Source organism: Morone saxatilis, unplaced genomic scaffold (genome assembly GCF_004916995.1).
Source record: "Morone saxatilis isolate NCDOM2014 unplaced genomic scaffold, NCSU_SB_2.0 Contig17, whole genome shotgun sequence".
NCBI lineage: Eukaryota > Metazoa > Chordata > Actinopteri > Moronidae > Morone > Morone saxatilis.
The window spans coordinates 11,343,912-11,369,467 of record NW_023339729.1 but is presented as its reverse complement, the minus strand read 5'-3'; the positions used below and the strand labels follow the sequence as shown (position 1 = coordinate 11,369,467).

At 41.1% G+C, this 25,556-nt stretch overlaps 2 protein-coding genes across 2 annotated transcripts in view; one reads left to right on the top strand and one right to left on the bottom strand.

Moving 5' to 3' along the window:
• Positions 1–1,687: 1,687 nt before the first annotated feature.
• Positions 1,688–7,695, top strand: LOC118327576. Its single transcript, XM_035660988.1, has 5 exons — positions 1,688–1,831; positions 2,474–3,148; positions 4,001–4,087; positions 4,966–5,157; positions 5,474–7,695. The coding sequence occupies exons 1-5, from the start codon at positions 1,759–1,761 to the stop codon at positions 5,659–5,661; spliced, it is 1,215 nt and encodes a 404-aa protein (XP_035516881.1). The 5' UTR covers positions 1,688–1,758; the 3' UTR covers positions 5,662–7,695.
• A 1,943-nt stretch (positions 7,696–9,638) lies between these two features.
• The window catches only part of LOC118326738 (nucleosome-remodeling factor subunit BPTF-like), a 48,618-nt gene continuing 32,700 nt past the window's right edge, over positions 9,639–25,556 (bottom strand). Inside the window, 12 exon segments of the mRNA XM_035659785.1 lie at positions 9,639–12,073; positions 14,487–14,673; positions 16,829–16,913; positions 17,541–17,733; positions 18,389–18,562; positions 19,166–19,503; positions 19,629–19,854; positions 22,892–22,974; positions 23,272–23,433; positions 23,665–23,778; positions 24,130–24,404; positions 24,623–24,863. Of these exon segments, the coding sequence (XP_035515678.1) occupies positions 12,037–12,073; positions 14,487–14,673; positions 16,829–16,913; positions 17,541–17,733; positions 18,389–18,562; positions 19,166–19,503; positions 19,629–19,854; positions 22,892–22,974; positions 23,272–23,433; positions 23,665–23,778; positions 24,130–24,404; positions 24,623–24,863 (2,115 nt within the window). The 3' untranslated portion in view covers positions 9,639–12,036.

The following is a 25,556-nucleotide window of genomic DNA, read 5'->3' as shown; positions in this document are numbered from 1 at the left end:
GGGATTGTGGGTTCGAGTCCCATCTGGGTCGCATTTAACTTCCTTTTCAGAGCCTAAATATAAGTCGCTTTTCCCAGGGAATTGAACGGTGAAATATAGGAACAGCCACTAAAACAAGCAATTGATTCATACTGCACTAACTGACTCTAGACAGGGAATAGTGGATGAGACCGGATATGAATGCTGTTAACAGCCAGACTTAAGCCAATCAGTATGTTCATTATTTATGGGGGGTATCTCAACTTTTAATGCCAACCAAGGTAAAATAAGTCTAAAGTAATGTGGCATTTAAAATGGAACAGTTCTGCCGAATAGGTCTCTCCAGAATGAAACCTATTATTCTGTATATAAGAGAAAGCAGCATAAATTACTCATTACAAGAGCATCTGTGATTGAATGCCTTGTAATTGTCAGGATTTTGTAGCTCTGTATTTTAAAAGCATTTACCAGAATTGATTTCATGATTCACACACAATTCAAACCCATATCAATCTTAATTCCTAGTGGAATCAATCAGTAAACATGTTACCACATCCTGGTCATCAATAACTGTGACCACTAAAACAAGACAACAACCCAATCATTTCATGATCCAAAAGTCTTACTACCTGCATCTGTATCTGTCTTAGTATCTGCATCAACGCTGGCTCGTGGAACGCCAATGAGATCATTATTCGTCCCTGTTTGCCCTCCTTTTGATGTTTTATATGTCTGTTAATATAGCTTTATATCACCGACTGGCGGTTATTAATGATGCTGTAAACAGCATCAAAGGAAATAAAGTTTTTGTTGTTGTTGTTGTTTGAGCAATGTTTTAACAATGCAAGTTAAAAAATGCTTGAAACATATCAACTTTCCAATCACAGCTTTCCATTTGTATAGAGGACAAAGAGGTTGAATATCTTGTAAAAGTATTAAATATAGTAAAATATTCTTTACACAAGTTTAAGATCTTCTCCTGTTTTTGAAGAAGAAACAAACTAATTGTAAAATCCTTAAGACATAAAAATAATAATTAAATCTACTTCAGAATCAGAATCAGAAATACTTTAATAATCCCAGGGGGAAATTATTTAAATTTATACTTGACTTCATAATAATCCCTTCTCACACACTTTAATAAGACACATTATCCTTTTAAAAAAATAATTTATTCAGATTATTTTACTAATTGAAATTGTTTGCTCTGAGGAGTATTTGTGGCAGTTTGTTTGAAGGAGACAAATGATGTGCTGCACTTGTCGACTGCGACCACTTGAGGGCAGTAAAGAGACATGACTCTAAATACACTGACGCACCCCCTCCACCCAGCATCACCGCAGGTTAATGGAAGAGGAGAAGTCGCTTGCCTTTGCTCTGAAGTAGAGCGTATTTTATATTGTCCACTAAAAATTAAAACATCCAAAGAAACCAAGCAAGTAAACCATCATCGCAGAAGATTTTAAACACTTGTTGGACACCAGGTACCAGAAGTTAAATCTACTTCCCTTTTTACATAAACCCTTACTTGGTAAACAACAGAGATTATCTACCAAACCACATTTTCCCTCTCTGGTTGTAAGCAACAATGGAAGCCTTTTTAGAATCCATTTATGAATGAAAGGAGTGTCCTGTTAAAGTGTTTATTTCTGTGTTAGGGACGTCCCACCACCTCCCTTTCCACCCCATCCCGTTTCATTCCTGAGCAGCCCGTATAAAAATCCCAGGAATCCCAGCTCTGTAGCAGACTTTAACGTGTGTGCGCACTGAGCATCCAGGATGACAGGGATTATTCTGTTTCTCTTATTTCTCGGGCTTCCTCTTTACGAGACAGAGGAGCATGTTGTCAATGGTGAGTTTAAACGTTTTCTATTACTCCGAATGGATTTGTAACTGTGTGCGTTTGTATGTGTTGGAGAAAACCTGTACGCTCACTCGTTGCTTTACCTGCATTTTTAAATGAACTGTTCCAGTATTATATGATCATATAACATCAGCACAACATGCTTCATGAGGTTTATTAACTTCGGTTTAACACTGCGGGATCTGTAGCTTTGGATCCCACCAATATAATAAGTGTTATAGTGTTATTTGTCAAAATATTTCTAAAAGAAAACTACAAAAATGTGTAATAATCTTTTCTAATTTACCATGGAAATATTAAAATGAGGCCTTTAAGGTGATTTAGATATCCTTTTATAACTTTGATGGATTGGGACCTTATTTCAAAAAGTAATATCTTAGATTTAGATTCTTATCAAGTAAGATGTTTCCAGCCCACACATGCTAAAGTAAATGAGTAGCATATTGTAGAATAAAGTTCTCATGATTAAAGTTAATAAATACAAATATTTGGTTTATTCCCTAAAGCCTAAAACTAAAGGAACATCCACAGTTATCATTTAGATGAAATTAATCCACTCCTCTATAGGAGCAGAGGGGCTTTGATATCAAAATGAAGGAACTGTCTAACTGTTTGTTTGCATCAACCCAGAGCTGTACACCCTGATAGAAAAGGGTCAGACCAGTTTTGTGGATCCAGTTCCGGGCAACCAGAGCCGGGTGGTGGTTAAAGAGCCCTCCCTGCCCATCAATGAGCTTCTAGAGAAGAGCAGCAAGACCGGCGAGTCCAAATTCACCCTCCATCCTCTACCCTCTGCCGTCTGGCCAAAGCACAGTGACCTGGCTCCCATCCCTCGCCACCACAGTCCCCACAACAAGAGCAAAAAGGGCCCCAAGAGCGACCGTCTGGTGGAGCACAACAGTGAGAAAACCAGAGGTGAGGTTGCTGGTATGCTTCCCAAAATCCCGCTGACAGGAGCTGCAGCTGCCGCCACCACCAACAACAACCGCACTGTGCAGAAAACCAACCAGCAGGACACCCAGTCCAACATCAGTCCTCCTCAGCAGAGTGAACCAGAAGGACACCCCAACTCCAGACCCAGGAGTCCACCCCACACACAGCCTCAGGCTCAGCCAAACCAACCGGCCCCTTCCCCGCGCAGAGATCCCCCCAACCGACGGCTGGACCCTGAGGAGAACCGGCCGGGGAAGTCCAGTCTCTATCAGTCAGGGATCGGTGCAGCGACCCGGAACAACAGCCGTCCGCCTGTCGTCTTCAACCGGCGCTCCTCCAGCCTGCTTTACCAGTTCGACATCCTGAGGCGAGGTATGGGAGGATTTGTTGTATCCTGACCTAGGAGAGAGTTGTCCACATATTCAGGATCTTTGAATGTCACTTGATCTTGAGCTGTATCACTTTGAAACTCCCCTTTGGGATTACACATTTCAAAAGATTGGAATTATGTAAGAGTTTAGCCATCTGGGAAAATCTTTGATGCTCCATATCACTGTATTTATTACCAGTAATAATCCCAGCATGCTGACCTTCGAAACACAATGTCAGTGACAAATGACTCAAACAGAATACAGCTTATTGTATCAGTCACTATTTCTAATGTAAAATGTTTTTCCTCCCAAGTTAAGATTCGAGACTTATTTTAACGTTTGATAACCAAAAGGGCCAAAGTGGATTATACGTGACAAAACTACAAAATTACTCAAATGCCTTTAAACTAAACTTTAACTAACTTTCAAACACACTAACAAATAGAGTTCATAGAGTTCACAGAGAAAGTGATAATGACAGTGATGGTTTCTACCCTTCCACTGAACATCCCCTGCCACTAATTGCAACCACTTCCCTCAAATCTGGCTGTCAGTGTCTCCCTTTGTGTGCAGTCTTTTGGGAGGAAGAGGTTGTCATGAAACTGATGCAGAGCAAGTGAGAAGGTTGTAATTGAGATGGAAAATGTAACACCCATGTGATCCCATCACACGTACCACCTCCTCCAGTCCCGTGCAGAGGAATGTAATGCCTGGGTTTTGTAATGACAACCTTGTCCTTTTCTAATGACACTGGAATGAGAGTCTGGCTCCGTACGGGGTATGGCAGGCAGTCAGTTACTTTGTCTTCTTCTCATCCCTCCATCCTGTCCTCTGCTTGCCTTCTTCTCCGCAGAGTCCGACTTCACACACGATGCCTTCTGCATGAGCGAGTGCAGGAAGGAGAAGGAGGAGAGAGAGTATTACTGCTACAGTGAGTTTGGTATGTACCCAATGAGAGACAAGGTAGAGTCTGTGATACTGATCAGTCCATACAGGTCAATTTATCAAATAATTAAACATTAAACCTGAACATTCTGAACACATACCTGGCTGGACAGTAAATAACTAATTAATTAATATTGTTTACATTTTTGAGTTTCATAATCAAATACTGTGTAACTGTGGCAGCTAAACATGGATTTTGACATTATATGAAATAGTTTAAAGGAATAATTTGACCTTTTGGGAAAATATGTTAAGATTGTAGACCAATATTATATATTATTATATTATTATAATACATATGAAGCTATATGGCCAGCAGCAGGTTAGTTTGGCTTAGAATAAAGAAAGGAAAAAAGCTAACAAAATTCCACCTATCAGCATGTTTAAAGCTCGCTAATTAATACATCAGATAGTTTGCTGAATCCAAACAAAACAAACCCAAATGTAATAAATACAGAGGTTTTATGCCATTTCTTTGGGGCTCCGTTTGTTGGCAACCTCTTAACCCTGTAAAACCACAATGTGTCATTTTTACACTTAGTTTTTTGTAAAGATTAAACCAGTTATAACATGTACATAAGTGATCTTAAGAAGTGCTGGTAGGTGGATTTTGTTTCTGTTGTACAGAGCCAGGCTAGCTGTTTCCCCTTGTTTTCAGTCTTTGTGCTAAGCTAAGCTAACCAGCTGCAGGCTTGCTTCATAGTGGTATCAATCTTCTCATCTCACTGCGGACAAGAAAGCAAAAAAGGGTATTTCCCAAAATGTTGAACTATTCATTTAAACAACATACATCTAAAATACACATTGTACCTTTAAGAGTCATAATGGTATGAAGCTCCAACATTTTGACATATGATGTTTTCTCTCAAACAGCTATCAATGGCATAGTTCACGACATTGATGTGTTGCGTAAAGGAATACGTCTCATTACACTGATGGTGAGCAGTGACGGCTTCTACAAGATGAGTCGTCTCTATGTGACCCCAGACAGCTTTTTCTTCAAAGTCCGCCTTCTGGTCCTGGATACCTACAAGTGCAGCAAGCCCTGCCCTGACATCAAGCTCGGTGAGTGTAGCGGGGCTCTCTCAAAGGCCTCATTAAACGAATGACCTGGACGATCTATGAACTATACCTATTGACTACATCAGTTGTTACTTATTGAGTGGTTTATTAAAGAATACAAAGATAAAAGTCCTTTGATTGACGCTTAAAATCAGATATGAGTCGTTCCTGCTGAAGTTTTTTTGTGTGGGTTGTGGGAATTCTGTTTTCCAGAAGTCAGCAAAAGCAGTAACAACTACTTTGTTTAGTGCAAACATAAAAATTGCTCGACTGTGCCTTTTTTCCCGTCACTTCAACATTTCCCTGATGTGTTCCCAAGGGACCAGATACATTATAATGGGTCAGATCTACCACCGGAGGCGCCATCTTCCCAGTGACCTCCTGAACCTACTGGGGGGTAAACTGAAGCCTGGAGACGGCCTCCTGCGAAGCAACAACTACGTCAAGAGGTTCAACAAACGGAGGCACCAGAAAGCCCTGGAGGCCACCCGCTCCAGGTGTAGGTGAAGCAAAGATAAGACTTTTGCCCTCTGCTGCAGGGGAAGAGACATTGCAGCTTACCTGAACTAATCATAACTAACCCCTCAGTATTGTGCAAGACAGAAGACATTTCACGGAAAGCATGGATTTATTTTCTTATGGACTGCCATGATGTATCATAATCCTGATTCATCTTTTTTTTACTCATCTGTAAAGTTCCTGAAGTACTGACTTGTGGTCTCTTTGATAGAAAACACAAGCAGCTTCAATTAATTAGAGTTTTCATGATCATTTTGTAATGTTTGGGGTACTAAGGCTGTCCCCTCTGCCCTCTATTATTTTCCTCAAAATAGCAACTCCACTCAAACTCCTCATTCATTCATGGCTGGTTCATGAAGTCCCTCAATTGAAAAGGTATCAAATTGTCTCACTTTTAATGGGAAATGTGGCTAATCCGAAGCACACTTCTTTCCATTTAGCATAAAATTAGCGTATAGAATTTTATTTTGCATCAGTATTCGCATGGGCATTTTTCTGTTGTATTCATACGTGTTTAACCAGCCAATATTTGTGCTGAGAGAGAAACATGGTCAGATCCAGCCTCTTTATTCCTATTATAATCCAAGCACACATATGAACACTCATATGGATAAGATCCTTTTTCTGAGTAAATCCTCAAAGCATGCACCCATTTTTAACTGAATACTAGATCCAAAACAAAACACTTTTACACAATCTTGAAGAGAAACGTATTTGCCGTACAAACATATTGGCTTTTCAAAATAGTGGCAGTTCCTTTTACATTGCAGGAACCTTGGACCTGATTGAACAAATCCAATATTTTAATAACGTGAATTCCTTTGATTAATTTATGATTCTTATAAAGTGATATGAATGCAGAACATTGTATTGCACTGAATAGTGTTGTTTTGTATCACCCACCCCCATGCATGTGGTCACTGTTGTTATTGGTAAGCAGGAAAGGCACTATTATTGTTAGGACCAAAGGGAAGGAATGAAGGGCCTGAAAAAGCAGCAACAAACCACAGTGGAGGAGGAGGGAGAAAAAGGGAGAGAGAGAGCACAGGACCTTTGCTTGTCATGATAGCGGCTTATTTTTGTAACTTTAATTATGTGTCCACGATGAAATATTTGCCTGAGTAGACTGGGACATCAAAAGGGGTCTTGCTGAATGAGGAGGGGGTGTGTTGTTGTAGGGACTAAGCCATAAATCTAATCGCAGGAATCTGATCCTCTCCGCACCTGGACACATGACTCGGAAAAGTGCCTCCGTCACAGCCCCACTTTGGGATGGCTCTTGTTTTCCATCTTACACACAAACACGTACTTCTCTGGTAAGGCCAAAGCTCAAAAGGGGGTATTTAGGCAGGATCAGAGGAAGAGAGAGGTGGGGGCAAGGTGGAGGAGAAATAAAGAAGGTTATGTAAAATGACACAAGAAGGGGATTGAAGCAGGAGAAGGGATATTGGGTCTGTCTTTCTATAGGGATAGCTTCTTATTTAATCAGAAATCCCTGGCTTGATTGTAGTACGACCCTGAGCTCATGCTTCTTATGAAAGGGAAAAGATTTGCACTGAACGCTTACATTGCCTTACTATACATGAACCCAATAAAAATTTGTATTTGTTTTGTACTCAACGACCCTGTGAGGAATTTATTTGTCTTTAAACCAACCCTCCACTCACGCTATCACGTTCATCTGCCCACTGACTGAAACATTGATCCTCATTATCATTCCCCGTGATTGCATGAGAAGGAGCCCCGAAAGTAAGACACTCTAATTAGAGTTTAACAAACATGGTCTCTGTCTGGCCTCCGGGAAGAGAGACTGACTTGGGAACTTGGACACTGAGGCAGGCAGGGCTAAGCCTCTTTTCTCCCCCTCTGTCCGTCTGTCAGCTGGGCTGGTCAGTTCCCAGGCTCGGGGAAGCCTCTATCTGGGATCAGCGCTGGAGGGAACAGATGCAGGCGGGCAGGAAACAGGAGCCTGCTCCACATCTTGGCTACTATCGCAGCAGGAGGACATTCCTCATCGCAGAGGATGTAAAGGAGGAGGAGGAGGGAGAGAAAAAGGGGAGACGGGAGGGGGAGGTGGGAATATCTCTAAGTTGCTTCCTGTGTGATAGCCCCCAAGCCACAAGGGGGGAGTGAGAGAAAGAGGCAAGGGGTGTTGGATTGAAACCAGTTGGGGCTTGTGGTCATCTGTGGTGTTCTGGATTCATTTAGCGGTTTGAGTGGGGGATTGGCTTTTATGTGTCATGCTGGTAATTTGATCACAGGATAAGTTTGTATGAGTGTGTTGGGGGTCATGATCTTGCCCTTCAATGTTCAGACGTACGCACACATTTCCCTTAAAACTTCAGATAATTGACAAGATTTAAGCTGAAGGTTGAACTTGCTACATAGGGCTGCATTATTTTACTGAGCTGTGGGCCCCAACAGACCCCATTTTCTCCCAGTCTCTGTGCATTGCCTGTATTATCAGTTAATAATTAGTTTGTTGTCACTTGATTGATGAAATACACCATATTAGTAATGTGCTTACAGTGTAATATGTGTCTATTAAACAATAGGCCTTAAAATTAAATTTGAACTGAGGTTCCCACTACAGGATGGAGCAAATGCATGTGTTGCTTAGATTCCAAAAATTTCACAAGTATTTCATGTGGTGCATACAGTATTAACAAATACATTTTCAAGTAATTGAATTACAACAGTTGCCATATGGTGAACCTGGAGCCTGACTGTGACCGGGCCTTGTTGCAGAACAGTTGCTTCCTGGCATTTGACACAAATTATTTCTCAAAGATGAGTCTCCAGCCGTGCTAGCGGCACTGTGATTCTGTGCCTTGAGCTAAATGCTAATGTCAGCATGCAAACATTCTCATAATAAGGCTAACAATGCTGACGTGAAGCAGGTATAATGTTTATGCCGTGTTCACCATCTTACTTTAGCATGTTAGCATGCTATCGTTTTTTGAGTTTTGCTAGTGTTTGGTCATAAACCGAAGGATAAGCAAAGTGATTACATTTTATCTTAAACGTGTGTAGAAATTTTCATGAAATCCATTTCATTCATTTTCATCAATCCATTACATTTCATTTAAAACTACAAAAGCTTATGCTGCAAGGAAAGTTAGAGGATCATCAGAGACATTATTAGAATTCTCTGGAAACTAAATGTTAGTATAGAATTTCATGTCAAGCAATCAAATAGTTTTCTTTTTCCTTGTAGTTTATGCTTCCCCTTGAACAGATGATGAATCATTCTCTTTTTTTTGGTCTTTTAAAAATGATAATAAAAAAAGACAAATGTAGGGGTGACAGCAAATAAGAGAGACAGAGATTCATTGCAGTTCCAAGCACCATAATATTAAATTAATTAAATGTGCTTTTTTTTAAGTGCTTGGTGCTCGGTTAAGTGACGCAACGCGACCCTACACAGAAGCCCCTAAGCCACAGGGATGTCCCATAAAATGTCATTTTAAAGGTATTTCCTTTCTTAACTACTTAAACACTATAAATGAAAGGCAGATCATTTCAATACTGCCAAAACAGATGTTATTTCTGCCACACCCAGCCTTGTGCTTAATTAAAGCTCTCAATTCTCTTTCCCCTGCTGTTAAATCTTCCATGCAAAATCCAGGTGTCATCATGTTAGCTGAGGAACACTGGGAGACTCAGGCCCATTGAGATGGAGATGATCTCTTATGTGTTTATTTCATCCTGTCTCTAACTCCCAGGTCCTGCAAAATGTCTCATCTGACACTGATCTTGATTTCTGTACAAAGTGTTTAGCACTCTGTTTTTAAAGGGTGCTTTATGAATAAATAGACTCATAATGCAAGTAAAGCGCAAGAGTTAAATATGAATACAATGCACGGTATCAAACTTTGATAGCCCTGTATGATAAGGTAATATAAATTGGTATCTAGTGTGTAATGAACATAGATGATCAAAGAAAATACAACCCTGTTTAAAACTGGTGTCAAAAACATTACTTTATTACCTAGGATGAAATGTCCTATCGAGTACAAAAGAGAATATCTTCGGAGTTGCCACAATCTGTTAAAAACATAGAGTACTTTTTATCTGCAGTTACGTTTCTTCAACATTACTCAAAAAACTGAGAACTTTTCATTGATATGAATAAATAATACAAGAAATGCAATGTCAATATAGAAGTTATGTTGAACTGGTTGGTTTCTTACAAAAAAAAAAAGAACAACTCTTTACAAGAGTTAACTGTGTCACTCTACCCCATTTAAAACCTGTATGCTCACAATATGCAGCACTTTTAATATAAAGGGCAATTTCACCTAAATGTAGAGTTCACTTCAATTAAAGAGAAAAAATAGACAGTTAAAATATACAGGCGGGCTTAGTTGCTGGTTCAAAGAGTGAAAAATAAAAGTTTCTACTGCTCTAAAAATCTATCATCTCTACATATTTGGACAACCATAATATACAAGATTACAAACAGTGGATGAAACACATCTTCATCAGATTACAAAGTGAAGGACATTTGTGTGAAAGACACAAACACAGAAAAGAAGACAGAAGCTACATTATCTCTCAACCCTGCTTATTTTACAAAATAATAAAAAAAAAACACTGATTGAAACAGAAACATTTGCTTATTTTTAAACTGTTGAACAACGTAAAGACAACTGTGTCTTATGACTGCTCCCCTCCTACAAAACTGATAATCACAGATTACAAAAATGTTCCCAAATATGCTAAAAATGCAGCTATAAAATTTTCATACAAACCCCACGGTACAAAGACTCCCCAGTCCCCACTCAAAGTTTACTCCCAGACATGCTGCCGCAGACCGCAACATAACTGAGTTGATGCTGAGTGGAAAAGTCCATTATCCAATTACTTAACCATGCTTTGAGGGCGAGTTGAGAGACATATGTGAGCCAACCTGTCAACTTCAATGAAATATGCTGGAAGAAGTGGCTGATAGATAAGGGGACAGAGACTTACAGACTCAGCCTCTGACAGAAACAAGAGCTTTGACGAGACGGTGTGTGCATGGAGGGAGGTACGGCACACGTAGGTTAGTTAAGCCTTGTACAAGTTTCACCTTCCCTGAAGGCCTAACAGTCTCGTTTACATCGCTTCTTGTCCTTGACCACCTTCAAAAAAAATTTTTTTTAAAAAGGAGCACAGAGCTAGTTAGCATTCTTCACTTGCATTAGAGAAGAACACAAAATGGGAACAAGGTCAGAAGAGGGGCAGGATGTGGTGGGTGGGATGGCCTGTCCTGGGTGTTTCCCTCTGGAAATTAACATGAAAGTAACACAGCCCCGAGACAAAATGAAGACCCCTTGAATTACTTGACTGAGCGCTGTCTACGCCCATATGTGGTGATGTTAATCAGACAGAGAAATGAATCTCCTGATGAATTTTTTTTAAGACATCTAGATTCTATTACGAATGGAGCATCTCAGCATGAGGCTACTGTGATAGGGAACGTACAGTGAAACGTACCACTGACAGTCATATTTGATGTGCCACAGAGTGGGCTTTATGAGGTTCATGCTTCGTGCAGGGCTACACACCTGAGGGTACGGTAAAAAAAAACAAAAAAACAAAAACAAAACACTGGCACAGTTAAGATGGGTGTGAAACATGAAAGAGGACACTGTGACAGACGTTGGCTGAATGAAGTGGGTCTGAGAGAAAATTTCAATGGGGTTATTTTTTTCTGGTGGGGGAAAAAGAGCAGCACTTGTTCCTAATAAAATGCTGCTTTCAGATGTACACTGGTTGAATATGAGAAGAATGAACTCCACGATACTGCACATGGATGCAGCTTCCGCATTCATCCGCGTGTGATGCATAAACGGGGGATTTCAGTTTTCACTGACCTTTCCATGTGAAGCAGGGGCTTTAATGGGATGTTTGGGTCATCATAAAATGTGACAGTATGAAATCAAAGTTCGACCTCTCGGTGGGAAGATCAAAGCTGACACTGCTATATAGGATAAACAAAAATAGCGAGCGGCTACAGAATGAACACGAGTCTGCTGCTGCCGCCGACTGCCACTGAACTTACAAACCAGCCAACTTATCAACTTCCTCTGCGTTTCCCCATTTGGATATTTCTTCTCATGGATGAGACGCACTGGTAGGAACGACTGGTTGGGATGAAACAGGCTGCCAACAGAGTCAGTGGAGCCCTTGCCCCTGGTCTGAAGGTGGGACTTCTTTGCCATTATGTCCCACTGACACTTTGGAAGGAAAAGGGCTTTTCTCTTCCCTTTAGCACTGCAATGAGGTGTTGAAAGTTGAGCTGTGCCTGACTTGGACCATGGGGCTTAATCATTCAGAGGAAACCTCAAGGCCTGTCTTTTTGATTTTAGGAGGGAGCTAAGAGGCTGCTGATTGTAGTTTGTTGTTATGAGACCTACAGAGACGGGCAAAGAGAGGAGGAAGAAAACAGTTGGAAAACTTCTTGTCATTTCCTTTTTTATTAAAAGCTTTACAATATGACAAAAATATGCACTAGGGGAAATACAAAAAACAAAAAACAAACAAAACAAAAACATGTATTGGATGCCAGTGGGTCAGACACTTTGACGGAGACCAAGCAGCCATGTTGGTGAAATGTTATTGAAGTGTATGATGTGATGTTGGCCCAACAGTGTATATACAAGGACTTTTTTTTTAAACTGGAGACTGTCAAGCTTGCCATATTTAGAACAGGAAAGCTAAACTAAATTTTTCTCCAATCTATCTTTACAGATCCTACCATTATTTCCTTTAGAACATAAAAATAGTCCTTCACAAAAAGATATAATATGCACATGAAATAACATTATACACGGGTACAGCCAATAAAAAGAAACTAATAAATGTTGCATGCTTTTTTAAAATTCTCGGCTAAGAAATGAGGTAAAAATGTTCGGCTGCAGCATGTTATGACCAAGACGATAAACAAGAGTTCTGTCAAATTAAAAGATAAGTTATCTCTGTGTGTGGAACTTAAGTCAGATTTCAAAATCAATAGCTGTGTTTGTTTTTTTCAAAACTGAATCTCAAGAAAGAGAATGACAAAGTTCATATTTTGTCTAATATTCAACTCAAACATAAACAAAATATCCGTCATCTGTTGCAAGAAGTGTAAGAAAATACATTTTCCCTTGAATGCTTTGTGTTACCAACATGGCTGCCATTTATTAGACAGTAGAAACTTTTTCCTTTGCTTCTAAAATAAAAAAGAATCACACCTACAGTGTGGCGTAATATATGCACTTTCTTACAAAGTTTTGAACGCTGTTTTAAACAAGTGAAAACAGCAACATCCGGGATAGCAAATTATTATTTTTTTGTTTGTTTTAAGAGTGACCCCGGCACCCAGGAGTTTGACATCACAATCTGCAAAAGAGACAGAGAGAGAGAGAGAGAGAGAGAGAGAATGGATGGTGTAAATACACGCAGGTGAAGCACATCACCGTTATAAGCACACAGAGATGGATGCAAACCACAAGACTTGCTGAACTAACTAAACATCAGAGCTGAAATGCTCTTAGAAAATCCGTGTGTGTGTCGAGGTGAGACAAAGCCTCCACTTAAACTCATCATGAAAGCTTTTTCTTCAGCAAATAGCCAAATTAAAGGAGAGTCAAAGCCATTTAAACGACAGTAAGTATTATATGTATATACTGATCAACCTGTTGCTAAGATCTTGTAGTGTGCATCCAACCAAAGCAATCACATCACGCAGCGAGGGCAATGCATGAGGTGAGTTTAGAGGCACGACCAAGCACGAGCAGATAGTGGAGTTATCGAGGCTTATTTGTTGCGTAGAAACAGCTGCGCCCAAACCCCAGACCCCAGCGAGGATGGCGGCAACGGCGTTATGGCCATAAAGAAATGGGTTTGTAAAATGGCTTAGATGAAAGAGAACTTTGGTTCTCAGCCCTGAACCTGAAAAACCCTGATCCAGCAGGTTTGAGCTGAGTTAAGCACCAGTTTTGTTTTAAATGTCTCTGCCTATGCAGTACAAGTGGTAAGATGAAAAAGTAAAAACTTGGCTTTTCCTTTGGCTGAGGTTGGGCTTTTTTGGTTTTAAATGAATGATTCCTTACAGTGGGTGGTAAAAGCCCAAAGTCCATAACTCCACTAAACAACAAAGCAGAAGATATATCACTTTATAACATGTGAAAGCTGAAGCAGATATATTGTTATGGGTGTAAAATCAGCTGACTGAAGGCTGAATGACGATACCACCAACATGAAACTGTAAAAATCAAGGTTGTGACTGAGAGCTCATACAGTCTGCAGAAAAAAAGCTAAAGTAGGGAAAGTAATCCATCCCTTGCAGCTCTCTAAACAATTCAAGCTTTTAAAATAATAATAAATATTATATATCATTCTTAAAAAAGGTACAGTGTTTCGCTGACTTGTATCAGAGACAGAAGAAGCCTGCTGGTTGTACGAGCATTCAGTCATGACCCAAAAGGACAAAAAAAAAGTTATCTTAAATGATTTAAATGTTTATAGAGGAAACACAAGATGGTGATCCAGGAAATCAAAGAGAAGAGGGAGTCAATGAACTCCACCAGTGTCTGACATGTATTTTTCCATGACAAGTTACATTTTATTGCTCTCACTAGAGAGTCTCTACCCAACCTCCAGAGAGGTCAGAGGTCAGAGTCACAGCTGGAACTGCTAATGACTTAGTCTCCCCCTTAAAGACACTTCTTTCTGCAGTGTGGATGCTCTCTGAGGGGTTTAAACTGCCTCCCTTTTCTCAAAGTCACCTGCTGCCATTTTGTGTTTCTTTTCCTCATCAGTGCTTATTATCCCAATCTTACCTGCTGGCTTTGAAGCCTTTGAGTTTCTGGACAAAGAAGTTCTCCAGAACCTCGGCACACTGGTAGAAGGGCGAGTCACTGGGGTTGTAGTAGCGGCAGTTGTCGAAGATTTTGGTCATGTCCGCTACAAACTCCGTCAGCTTGACGTACTCGCGCTTCTGTAACCTCTCCTCCATGGTAGAGAGGTCTAAGAAAGGGGGATTTAAAAAACATTTTTGGTTAACGATTATATGAACAGTATGTTATAGAAATGAATAAAAAAAAAACAACAAAATTTATTGGCCAACTCTGGCCAGAGACAAACATCACATATGCGGAAGCAGCAGATAAATATCTGGCTTTCCTAATCGACTTTGTTCCACAAATCAGCATGTCTGCTTCAAAGTAATTGCAGCTTATGTGGCATGTGTTTGACAGACATTCAAATATGTTTCCTGGGAGCACAGTTCATCACTTTATATGTGACAGCAAAAATCCAAAACCTCTGCCAGCTTTAACCTCGATCTACTCAGCCTTCCAGATCAGTTACTGAGATCTGACCGATTTGTCATTCCTGAGGAGAGCGTCATTATCTCAACGTCATTATCCAAGTGTCAAATAAGTGCTTCTAAGTCCAGGTCTCCCATGACAAAAGCTTTCAGTGTTACTAACCTGGTTAAATCAAGTTAGGAAGTGAAAAAAATAAGATTGAGTTAGTGAGGAAGCTAACTGGCAACAGCCGAGGCTTCATATAATCTCCTGCTGCCGGTGGTTTTCTCTGCACGGCGTCCCCGGAGCTGCGTTTTAAACAAACATATCCGACTCTTAACCTCCTTAACCCCCACCCAGCTGGCCAGGGGCTTACAAACCTTATGGTCAATATCAAAGACCTCCTTCTTCTCTGTCATCAGATTTCATCTCGAAACCCTCCAAAAACTACCAACGGCAGCAGCTATACCAGCCAAGTGCTGCTTTTTATTTTCTGAAAACCAACAAGGTCTTTTTCTTGCGGTGGAAGGGAGAGGGGAGGACTAGAGTTTCCAGGACCGGGCCAACAGGAGCTAAGTGTGGGGCTGATCCCTTTCCACAGGGAGCCCGGCAGACTCGGACCAGTTCATTAACGGTTTGTTTGTGTGGAAGTTCAAAAAGGCCCTGTTGACGCAAGTCCCCATTTACATGGCCAGTTTGATCTGAGTTGGAGGGCTTCCTCCCTGCTGGCCTCCTGGTGGCTGTGTTTTAAGGTTTAACATACAGAAACCGGGTGTTGCTTCCAGTAAGAAGCTACAGCTTCATAATTGCCTAAAGCATGAATGAATAATGAAATGAAAACAGAACTACTGAGGCAATTCTATCTTCTGATTTAAGGATCCCAATCCAAGTTTAGGTAATTCAGTATTGGGCATCTGCTGATTCACGAGAATCTTTATATTTTCCTACACAGCAGAGCCACAAAGTGCAACACTAAAAGTTTGCCAGTCCACAAACGATATGATGTTTCAAGTTTGAAGAGCTCTGCATTCAGAAAATATAGCCAGGAACCCCGATTTCCTTTAATAGTTTCCTATGATATTTGGTATTATGTCCTCTTCTTATTTTGTATTATATAATCTAGGGGTGCAACTTTATCCATTATTTTCACTATCAATTCAAATGACCATGTTCCAAATTAATCCATTAATCATTTATCATGTCTGTTAGATGTCAGATAACAGTGAAAAATTCCAGTATTCCAAAATCCCAAGATGGTGAGTCAAGTTGCTCATTTTGCTCAACCAACTGTCCAATATGAAATAGATATTCAATTAACAATAACACATAAGAGAAAAGGGCAGCACTTTTGTACATTTGAGAAGATTGAACCAGCAAATATTTAGTATTTTACCTTGATAAATGACTTACACTATTATCAAAATTTTGTTTTTAATTGTGCCACTTTGCAGTTCAATAGCTCAAAACACTGTTTCAGTAAAGAGTTTAACTCACAAACACTCACAAAATGAATGAATGAAAACAAAGGTAGTAAAAGCACATTAATCAGAAAGCATGGTATGCTGCGGAAAACAGTCCCCCCCCCTAAGTACATGCAATTGTTAGTTAATGAGCTAAAACATGCAACATTTGTAAGCTACTTTAGATTTTCCTCATTCAAAGAGGCCATCAGTGGAAAAATGGCTTCCAAAGCAGACCAGTGAATGCAGTTAATATGCTCAATATGTGCACAAATACAGACATAACGGCTGGCCCAAATGGGATTGGAGGCTACAGTAGCTGGGAAACAGCAATTACAAAGCTTGCTGTCAGTATTCACGATTGTGTTTGTGTGTGTTATGCGGACAAAGCTTTAACACATTTCCTCCACTCACCCATTGGTTCCTTGATAACCCTGTAGTAGTCCGGGGCGTCATTTGTGTCTACTGGCTCCAGGAACGGCCATGCCATTTTATGTGCCTGTAGAGGAGGGAGGGCCCCGAAGAGGGAGAGATAAAGAGAAAGACGAGACACTTGAGAGAGCTGAAACCAATGAAGAACAACAAACAGTGCCATGAAGATGACACTGGAAGCAGGTGGGTCAACACAGATGTTTTCTCTTGCTTTCTTCCCCACTTCTATCTCTCTTTCAGACCACTGGAGAGAGGAGGAGAAAATGAGAGGAGAAGAGGTAGGAGGAGGAAGAGAAAAGAAAGGGCCGCCAAAAAAAATGTCGAGGCCAGGCAGTTATCCAAGTAGCACTCTGGAGAGCTGAACCCATCAGATAAGATGGACACAGAGGACTTTTGTTTGCTGCTCTTACACTGTAGTGGGGCGACAAGGAGCCGGTCTATTGCTTGTAATAAAACTACAACTACAGCTACTGCTGAGAGTATTCTGATGTAGCAGATAGTACACCTGAACTGCATAGTTTTACTCCATTTATAGGGTTAACTTTTGCCAGTGTATAATCTTTTTTACCATGGTGTTTTACACTTTGGATGCTGGGATCTAGCTTGACTGCTGTACCAACATTTAATCCACCGCTATATCACAATGCGCTGTGAGCATGTGAGTTTGTGCAGCTGCAATACATCTGCTGTTTACCTGTAAGGAACGCAGTGTTCTTCGCAGGCCTTCGTAGTCTTTGTCAGTGAGCGGCGTGAAGACCGTCATGGCGTCCTCTGTCGACTGGCATTGTGGGCACACGTATTCGTCGATGTGGTTGGCCTCGCTCTGCAGGATGCCCACACAGCGACCGTGGTACCAGTTCTGGCACCGGTCACAGCCGATGTAGAACCTGGGAAGGCAGGACGTATTTACTATATTTACCGTTTGCATTGTATTCAATGTGTTAAAAAACACAAAGAACTTGTTATAACTAATCAAAAGAGAAGATAGTAAGCAAAAACAAAAAACATTTCCAAACTTAACCTTTTTTCTGTTTCTTTATAATCAGATTGACTTGTGACATATTAAGTGCGTGGTAACTTCTGGTGAGGTCTTGACGGGGTTAGAGACACATACATCTTTCCAATATTGTCTCTTTATTGACATGTTACAAAACATGTTTAAATGTTAATGATACTAAATTTGTTCAGGTTATATTAGTGCTACTGGGATGCAGCCCACTGTTGCTAGCTTTAGATGGGTGTTATTTTTCATAAACCATACAACATGTTTTGGATGAACTGTATGTGATGTTTTTGATAATATTTTCCCATTCCGGATTAATTTCAGTATTCACTACTATCCTATTATACTATTTGCTATAATTGTACATTTGAAATATTATTTCCTATTATGTCTCTCAACCCAGTTTTACAATGAAAGCAACAACACTGATGATCTGTTTACAGTATTGCCCAGTTCGCCAAACATGAGAACACAAGCAGAGTGAGACACACACACACACACACACACACACACACACACACACTTATGCAGCTCCTTACTGGGACTCGTCGTACGGTGTCTGACAGATGCAGTACAACTCCTCTGTGCTGCCCTCTTGGCCCCGTTTACACTCCACACAGATGTAATCGTCCATCTTCTTGGCCTCCTTCTCCGTGATGCCCACACAGTCTCCGTGATACCAGTTGGTACACAGGTCGCAGCCAATGTAGAACCTTTAGAGAAAACGGATAAGAAGGCGTCACTAGTTTACAGGATGTCAATAAACATATCAAACTTTATCATGGTTATTAAAGTTTGTCATTAGTTTGTTAAAGGTTCCATATGTAAGATTCTGAAGCATTTTACTTATTATTTTTATTTATTAACACGTTTTTATGGCCAATGTGTGAATGGGTTGTAACGTAACTTAGAAAATGAGGATCAACTTTCTCGGTGGTCTGTGGACTGATTTATATGAGTTTCTATGTAGAGATATGGGTCATATCTTCTGCAGTCTGGAAGCTTGTGTTTAACCAGTCAGCAAAGTTCAGTGCTGTAAACTCTATCCTTATCGTTTCTGGACCATTGGAAAGTACAACCTCACGAGCTGGGACTTTTTGGAACCAAAACTTGAACTTGCAGTTGAAATGCCTTTTAAGTTTCTGAGTTCCAACAAAGGTTGATGGAAAAGTTCCACTGGTCAAATGGGCCATGAGATTTTTATTTTTTTCCTGTCTTTGGGAATTCTTTATTTAAAATGGTGTTTTACTGTGACTACTACTACTACTACTACCCTGCTCCCCTTCTGGGTAATAAAATCGAGAGCATCATCATACTTGGTCTCATCGTAGGGCGTCTTGCAGATGCAGTAGAGCTTGGTGTCCTTTTTGCTCTCCTTGGTGTTCGTTGTCAAGATCATCTTCTTCTTTTTGGACTTGGCTGACGTCGCAGTCTCCCTCTCCTCCTCCCGTTTCCTCTTGTGTGTGGAGGTGGCAGTCGTGGTGAGGTGGTGTTGAGAGGCGACGCCATGCGAGTGTGCCAGAGTATGTTGCTCCTGGCTGTTTGCGGCTGCGGCGGCGGCGGCGGCAGCAGCGGCCTGGGCAGCCTGGTGGGCTGCAGCCTGAGCCCTCTCCTTCTCCCTCCGCATCCGCAACAGGTCCTTCTTTAGCTCCTCCTGAGGAGTACAATGTCAGGACGGATGGGGTTGAAATTATTGCTGAGTATATGCATTATGCAAATTGTTAATGCTGGATAACATCTTAAGGGAAACAGGCTGTGTCTGCCGTTTTGCCTTCATACCTGGGCCTCTAGCTGCAGCTCCTTGTCGAGAAGCGCCCGCTTCTTCAGGATCTCCATCTTGAGGCTCTCTTTGTGCCGGTAAAGGAGCGAGGAGAGCTTGCTGGCGTTGGCCAACCTCCTCTTGGCCTCCACCACCTCCTCCTTCTTCCTCCTCTTGGCCGCCTGTCTCTCATCCTTGTCTATCCGGTCCAAGATGTACTTCATCACCTGGTTGCATACGATCATCCTGGGCAGACACAAACAGGAGATGGTAAGATGGGAAAAGAATGAAGTACAGACTTATAACCTCCTGACAGGGGATTCTAAAGGCACATTGCACAGAATAGTAAAGTACTGTACAGCTTTATCGAACAGCCCCTTGAATACAGTAGAAACATTTATAGCCTTGCCTAAAAACACAGCTCAAGAAATAGCTGCACTGAATCTAATGAGGACCCATGTGAAACAGGGCTGTGGCCCATTCAGAGTATTTTTAAAATACACATAACAGAAGAGACGGATAAAAGAGCAGGAAGGGAAAGGATTATCACATATCTGAATCTTGAACTCAGAGTAAGTACAGTCGAAGTCACAGAGGAAGAAAGTTATCCCTCTGACAGACCAGTGGGCAGGAGCGGAGCATTGATCTAAACAATGCTTCAATGTTTCAGAAAGTGCAACCTGCACAGCCATTGGCTACTTCAATAATATCTAAATTTCCACATGTAAGAAATGGCAGTGCGTGTCAATGAACAATGAGAGTATTTCTCTCAGTGCAAGTCCATGAGGCATTCTGGTGGGTCAGTTGTGTAAGGCATGTAACTACAAAGTCCTGGACTTGTATCCCATCCCTATCTGGCTCTAAATCTCTCCTTTCTCTGCTGTGAACTATCAAACAAGGGTTAAAACACAAAAACAAACTCTTGGAAAAGCAAACTGTAAAGCAAACAACTTCCACTTGTAATGCTTGGAAATGCTTCGGGGGGTGGACGGTTGCAGCTTCTAAAAAAAAACCCAAAATGACTGAACACTTTCTGTATGACCAATCGCACAATCAAACAACATATTCTTTTAAAATCCTGAACCTAACATAGCTTCTTTCTAAAACCGACCCAGTTGTGTCATCATCCCTGTGAGAACCAAGCAGTCAAATGAGTCGTGTTACTGGGCCACGTGTCTTACAGATGTTAGAGGGGGTATTTGGTTGTCCAGTGTTTATTTGTATGAGACTCTGTGCTTCAGTAGCAGGGGAGTGGAGCCGAGGATTGGAAGAGAGGTATGGTGAGAGATGGACAGATAGAGGACGACTGAGAAGCCACAGTGCTCTTGTAAACATGGGAAAAGGGAGACAGAGAGGTCACACACGCGAATTCAAGCTTATTAAAATGCATATGGGGTTTCAGGGTTGTGTGTAGGTTTCTAGTGTGTAATCCTGGCAATTCAAAAGATAGTACAAGAAATGTCAGGCAATTAACAGGGGAAAAAATCAGGGAGATACAAAAAAAAAACGAAGATTTTTGTATATTACAGTAAATCAAGATAATTTATGGCTCTGTTTCCACAGTATGTTCACTTGTGTTCGCCAAGATTCACGACTAAGATTGAAAACGGTCGGTTCACGCTCAGCAACAGAATGCTGCGTTCAGTGCACGTTTGTGTGAATAGCACACAAACATGTCCGTGGCTGCTGAGGTCGAGGATGGGCCAGGGTTCCTACAGCGTGTACACTGAAGTACACACTGCAAATGCAGCGTGGAAAGTGGAGGAGGCTAATGAAACAGGACACACACAAACACACGCGAGCTGATGTCAGAGTTCGAGGTCACTGCTAACAGAGTCGTGTTTAGAAGGGAAAGCGAGAGAAAAGGATGACATGAAGAAATGGAAAAAGAATGAAAAATAAGCAGAGAGACAGACAACAGACAGAGCTGCTCTAGTGATGTCACGGTAGTCTGGGTTTGGTATTTCAGGTTTGTGTGAATGGGCACAGTGTTGACACACTGTCTGTGGACATAAACACATGGTTGTCAGGGTCAACTATAGGTCAGAGTATAATCTTTGTACATTATATAAAACAGCAGGGAAGCCTTTCAAAACACTTCACTACTCTGACTTTCATTTTATAGATTTAAGTTTTATTTAGTATAGTTAACAGAATAAAACTAGACCTTCTTTAAGGTAGGAGTAAACTAATAAACATCTTGACACTGGGTCTTTATAAAGTCAGAAAGTCTAGTAGGAACTGCAATTTGGTCTTAAGTCACTTGATAAAAAAGTACCAGTACACCAACAGTAGTATTTGTCACTAGCGCAATACTAAGTTAAAGTAAACCATCAGTATTTGAGAATCCCCCTAGGTACAAAGAAAAGATTTTCTCTCAATTATTTGGCAAAATGATCCCAAGCTAATAGACTTTTTACACAGAAGTTTAAACTTGCAACATCCCTACAAATGGGTGTAAGGTTGAAAGGGCCTTGTGTGATTTCATTATGAAACTTCTTGCGTTTATAAATGGGGTTGTCTTTGTGTTCTTGCCTGTAAGGGTCACTGTGAGTACATGCAGCTGTTGGTGGTTACACACCCTAACGTTCCCATGCTGTGTAGTACCTCCCATTGGGGTGTTGGACAAAAGCCAAATGGAGAGAGGAGAGGATAGTGTATAGACTGTGACGATGTTACAGTTCCATATGATCAGAACACGGATGCATAAGAAGGCATCAGTACAACAAAGGAGTTGTCTCACCTAACACTAAACATAATTCCTGTGCTGTTGTTTCCATTTCTGTGGTGCATTGTTTCAGAAACCTGTTGTTACAGTGTGTGTGGTCTGATAGGTGATGACTCAACACACTAGGCCTGCACAATATAGTAAAAACAAAACAAAAATCACATTGTGATTATTTTGACAGATATTGCAATTGCAATATGATTCACGATTAGTGGGAATAAAATCACAATTTTTATTTTCACTGAAAAACTATAAAACTCATGATGATGTGACATTTGTTGGGCTCTGTACCAAACAAAAATGTTTTATTACATCTGGAGAACATGATTTGTTGGCCAGGGCATCTCTGCAGCACTACAATACTCCACTATAACCTTAATCTAAAAAGTACATCTGCAATTTGCATATTGCGTTTAATGTTGCGATTTTGATCATATATTGATTGTGTAGTACTACAAAACACTTCAATATGAACCGTTTGCATTGACACAAAAATAGATGCAAAATACCATTCCTACATTTTCACACCAACAGTGACAAATTCTGGATACAAACCTTTGATTTTCTTCTCTCTCTGCAGGTGTCATGGTCTTCTTCTGCTTCAGGTGCTCGATCACAGCGTTTTGTTTCATTACCACCTATACACACAACGCAGTAAGTAAGGTGTCAGAAGAAACCACATGCTTAACAAGAAAGACCAGAATAACATAATGTCAATCAATGAAAAAATAAATAATAGAAATGGAGTTAATTAAACAGGCCTTTGTAACTTTAGTGATGTTTAATGTGTATGACAAATATATCAGGGCCAAGCTGTAAAAATAAACCCAGTTTTAGTGGAGGGTTGGAGAATGGTGACTGTTAACGTACTGATGGCAGGGAGAGAGATGGGTGACCTGGCTACGATGGGTGCTCGAGCACGCTCACAGACTCACCTGTTTCTGAATAATGTCGCTCTGGCTGGCTGCGTTGAGGGCTTGCTCTTTCTTGGCCTCTGCAGCTTGTCTCTTCTTCTGCTGTTGCTGTTCTCTGAGCTGCTGGATCCTCTGCAGCTGCTCTTGGACAGAAGCTGCCTGGATGGTCACTACATTCCCAATCTGTGCAGACAGCGTAATGTGATAAGATATACAAGATCAAATATTCAAGTCTAAAAATGTGTGAAACAGTGGCGATTACTCAACTGATGCACTGAATGATGCTGCATTGGTTTGATTTCAAATGATTAAATCCCGGCTTTCTAGATATTTTTCCTCTAATTTTACGACATTCAAAACTCGGTCCTATGAAGGTATAATATTGCATCTGGTTTAGTAGGCTTGCTGCCCTACCTGTCCTCCCTGAGCTGAGGTGGTCCCGGTCTGTTGTATCTGGAAAGGAAGCTGCAGTTTGATGTGCTGTGGCAGAGAGCCTCCACCCTGCTGGGCCTGCAGCTGGGCCAACACCTGCGGTCACAACACAGAAGATACACAAATTGAATGAGAGCTGAAAAGAAAACCAGGGTTTTGTTCCTATAAAACCTATATTTAGATGAGTTAGATCACACCGTCAACTACATTATAGGCACCTTTAATTTAATAGAGCTGGACAGATTAAATTAGGTCACTAAATGACCTGGGTTACTTTTTTTTTTTTTTTTTTTTTTTTAAAATCAGGCTTGCTACCGACATACTAACATTTATACCAGTTTTGCCCAATACAGTCTCCTATTGCTGGACACCATGTTGCTGCATCAGAGAAGTGAGGTTATGGCTGACCTTACAGTACCAATCAAAATGTCTCTTTGCTAATCATACCTGTACCTGCTGCTGTAGTCCAGACATGCTGATGAGCTGTGGTGTCTGCTGCAGCTGCAGCTGGGCAGTTCCTCCCTGCGCTTTCACCTGCAACGAGGTGGGAGACTGGATGGGCATGTGAGCCTGTGTCTGAGGGGGCAACTGGCCCTGTGGGGTGGCAGATGAAGGGGTGCTGGTGGTGGCCAAGGGGGTTGCCCCTGCCTGGATGGGGGCGGCAGCCTGCTGGGCTGGGGTTTTGGTGGACGTGGAGTTGGGCTGGCCGGGTACTGTGGTGGCTAGAGAGAGAGGTCAGAGATGAGCAGGAGAATCAGTCATCATAAAAATGTCACCTTTGAAAATGAGAGATATGCATGCACATATCCTAAATGCTCTAAGATAGGATTTTAACTCAAACACACTTCATTTTCAGAATTATTTTATTTATTAAGTGTTTGCCTTGAAATTAGTGGTCGGCAAGACCAAAACGAATCTGTCTGCTTGTGTCTTATTGTACCTGTGCTTGATGTGGGTGTGGCAGCTGAGGCCAAGGGGGTGAAGAGGAAGCGCTGCACCTGGCCGTTGGGCAGGGCTGCCTGCATAAGCTGCTGACCAGGTCCTGGGATGACGGTGACCCCTTGAGGTATGACCTGCAGCTGACCGGTCGTCTGGCCCTGTCCCTGAACCATCACCGTCAGAGCCTGTTGGGTACCACCGACACCAGCCTGCCGATCCACACCTGAGCCGGCCTGCTGCTTCTATGGTGAGACAGAGAAGAGAGAGGAAGGCTTGTTAGTAGGTGAATCACATCGTATAGTCCAGTCCAAGTACTGCTCAACAACAACGCTAAACCCCCCCGAAATATGTCTTGGAGTAGGGATGATTTGGAAACACTATGTCAAACTGATATTGGACTAATTTAAAACTTTCATGAATGTACAACAATCCTATTGATGGGCTTTGTACATCTATTGATATTAACAACTTCTTAATTTTTGGGGTTGTTATCATCTGAGAAGAGGGTCTCTCTCTCTCTCTCTCTCTGTCTGTCTGTCCAGAGGGAGGTTTCTCCCACTGCCCACATGTTCTCCTCGCCTTCTTTGAGAACTTGAGCTGGGTCATGAACTGTTGCTGGTATGTGGTTGTAAAGCCTATTAAACCATTATGGTGATACTGGGCTCTGCAAATAAACCTGACTTGTGAGAAGACAGATGATGCCATTAGAAGCACATTTTCGGTCAGATTTTACACTGAACTTCTTTGATAATGAACTTCTAAATGATAGTTCATATTTATACATGAGCAATTAAAGGATCTGTATATTTTCCCATCTGAATGTCTTTACTGTAATTGAAGTAAAATATCTTTTTTTTTTAATTTATTTTAAAATTTTGAAATTATCTTTTCATGCCTTATTTAGGGCATTAGATAGAGACAGCTGAAGATTGACA

Coding starts and splice junctions, on each gene's coding strand:
- LOC118327576 (XM_035660988.1), top strand. CDS start 1,759: ATGACAGGGATTATTCTGTTTCTCTTATTTCTCGGGCTTCCTCTTTAC. Junction 1,832..2,473: donor AGAGGAGCATGTTGTCAATG/GTGAGTTTAAAC, acceptor GCATCAACCCAG/AGCTGTACACCCTGATAGAA. Junction 4,088..4,965: donor TTACTGCTACAGTGAGTTTG/GTATGTACCCAA, acceptor TCTCTCAAACAG/CTATCAATGGCATAGTTCAC.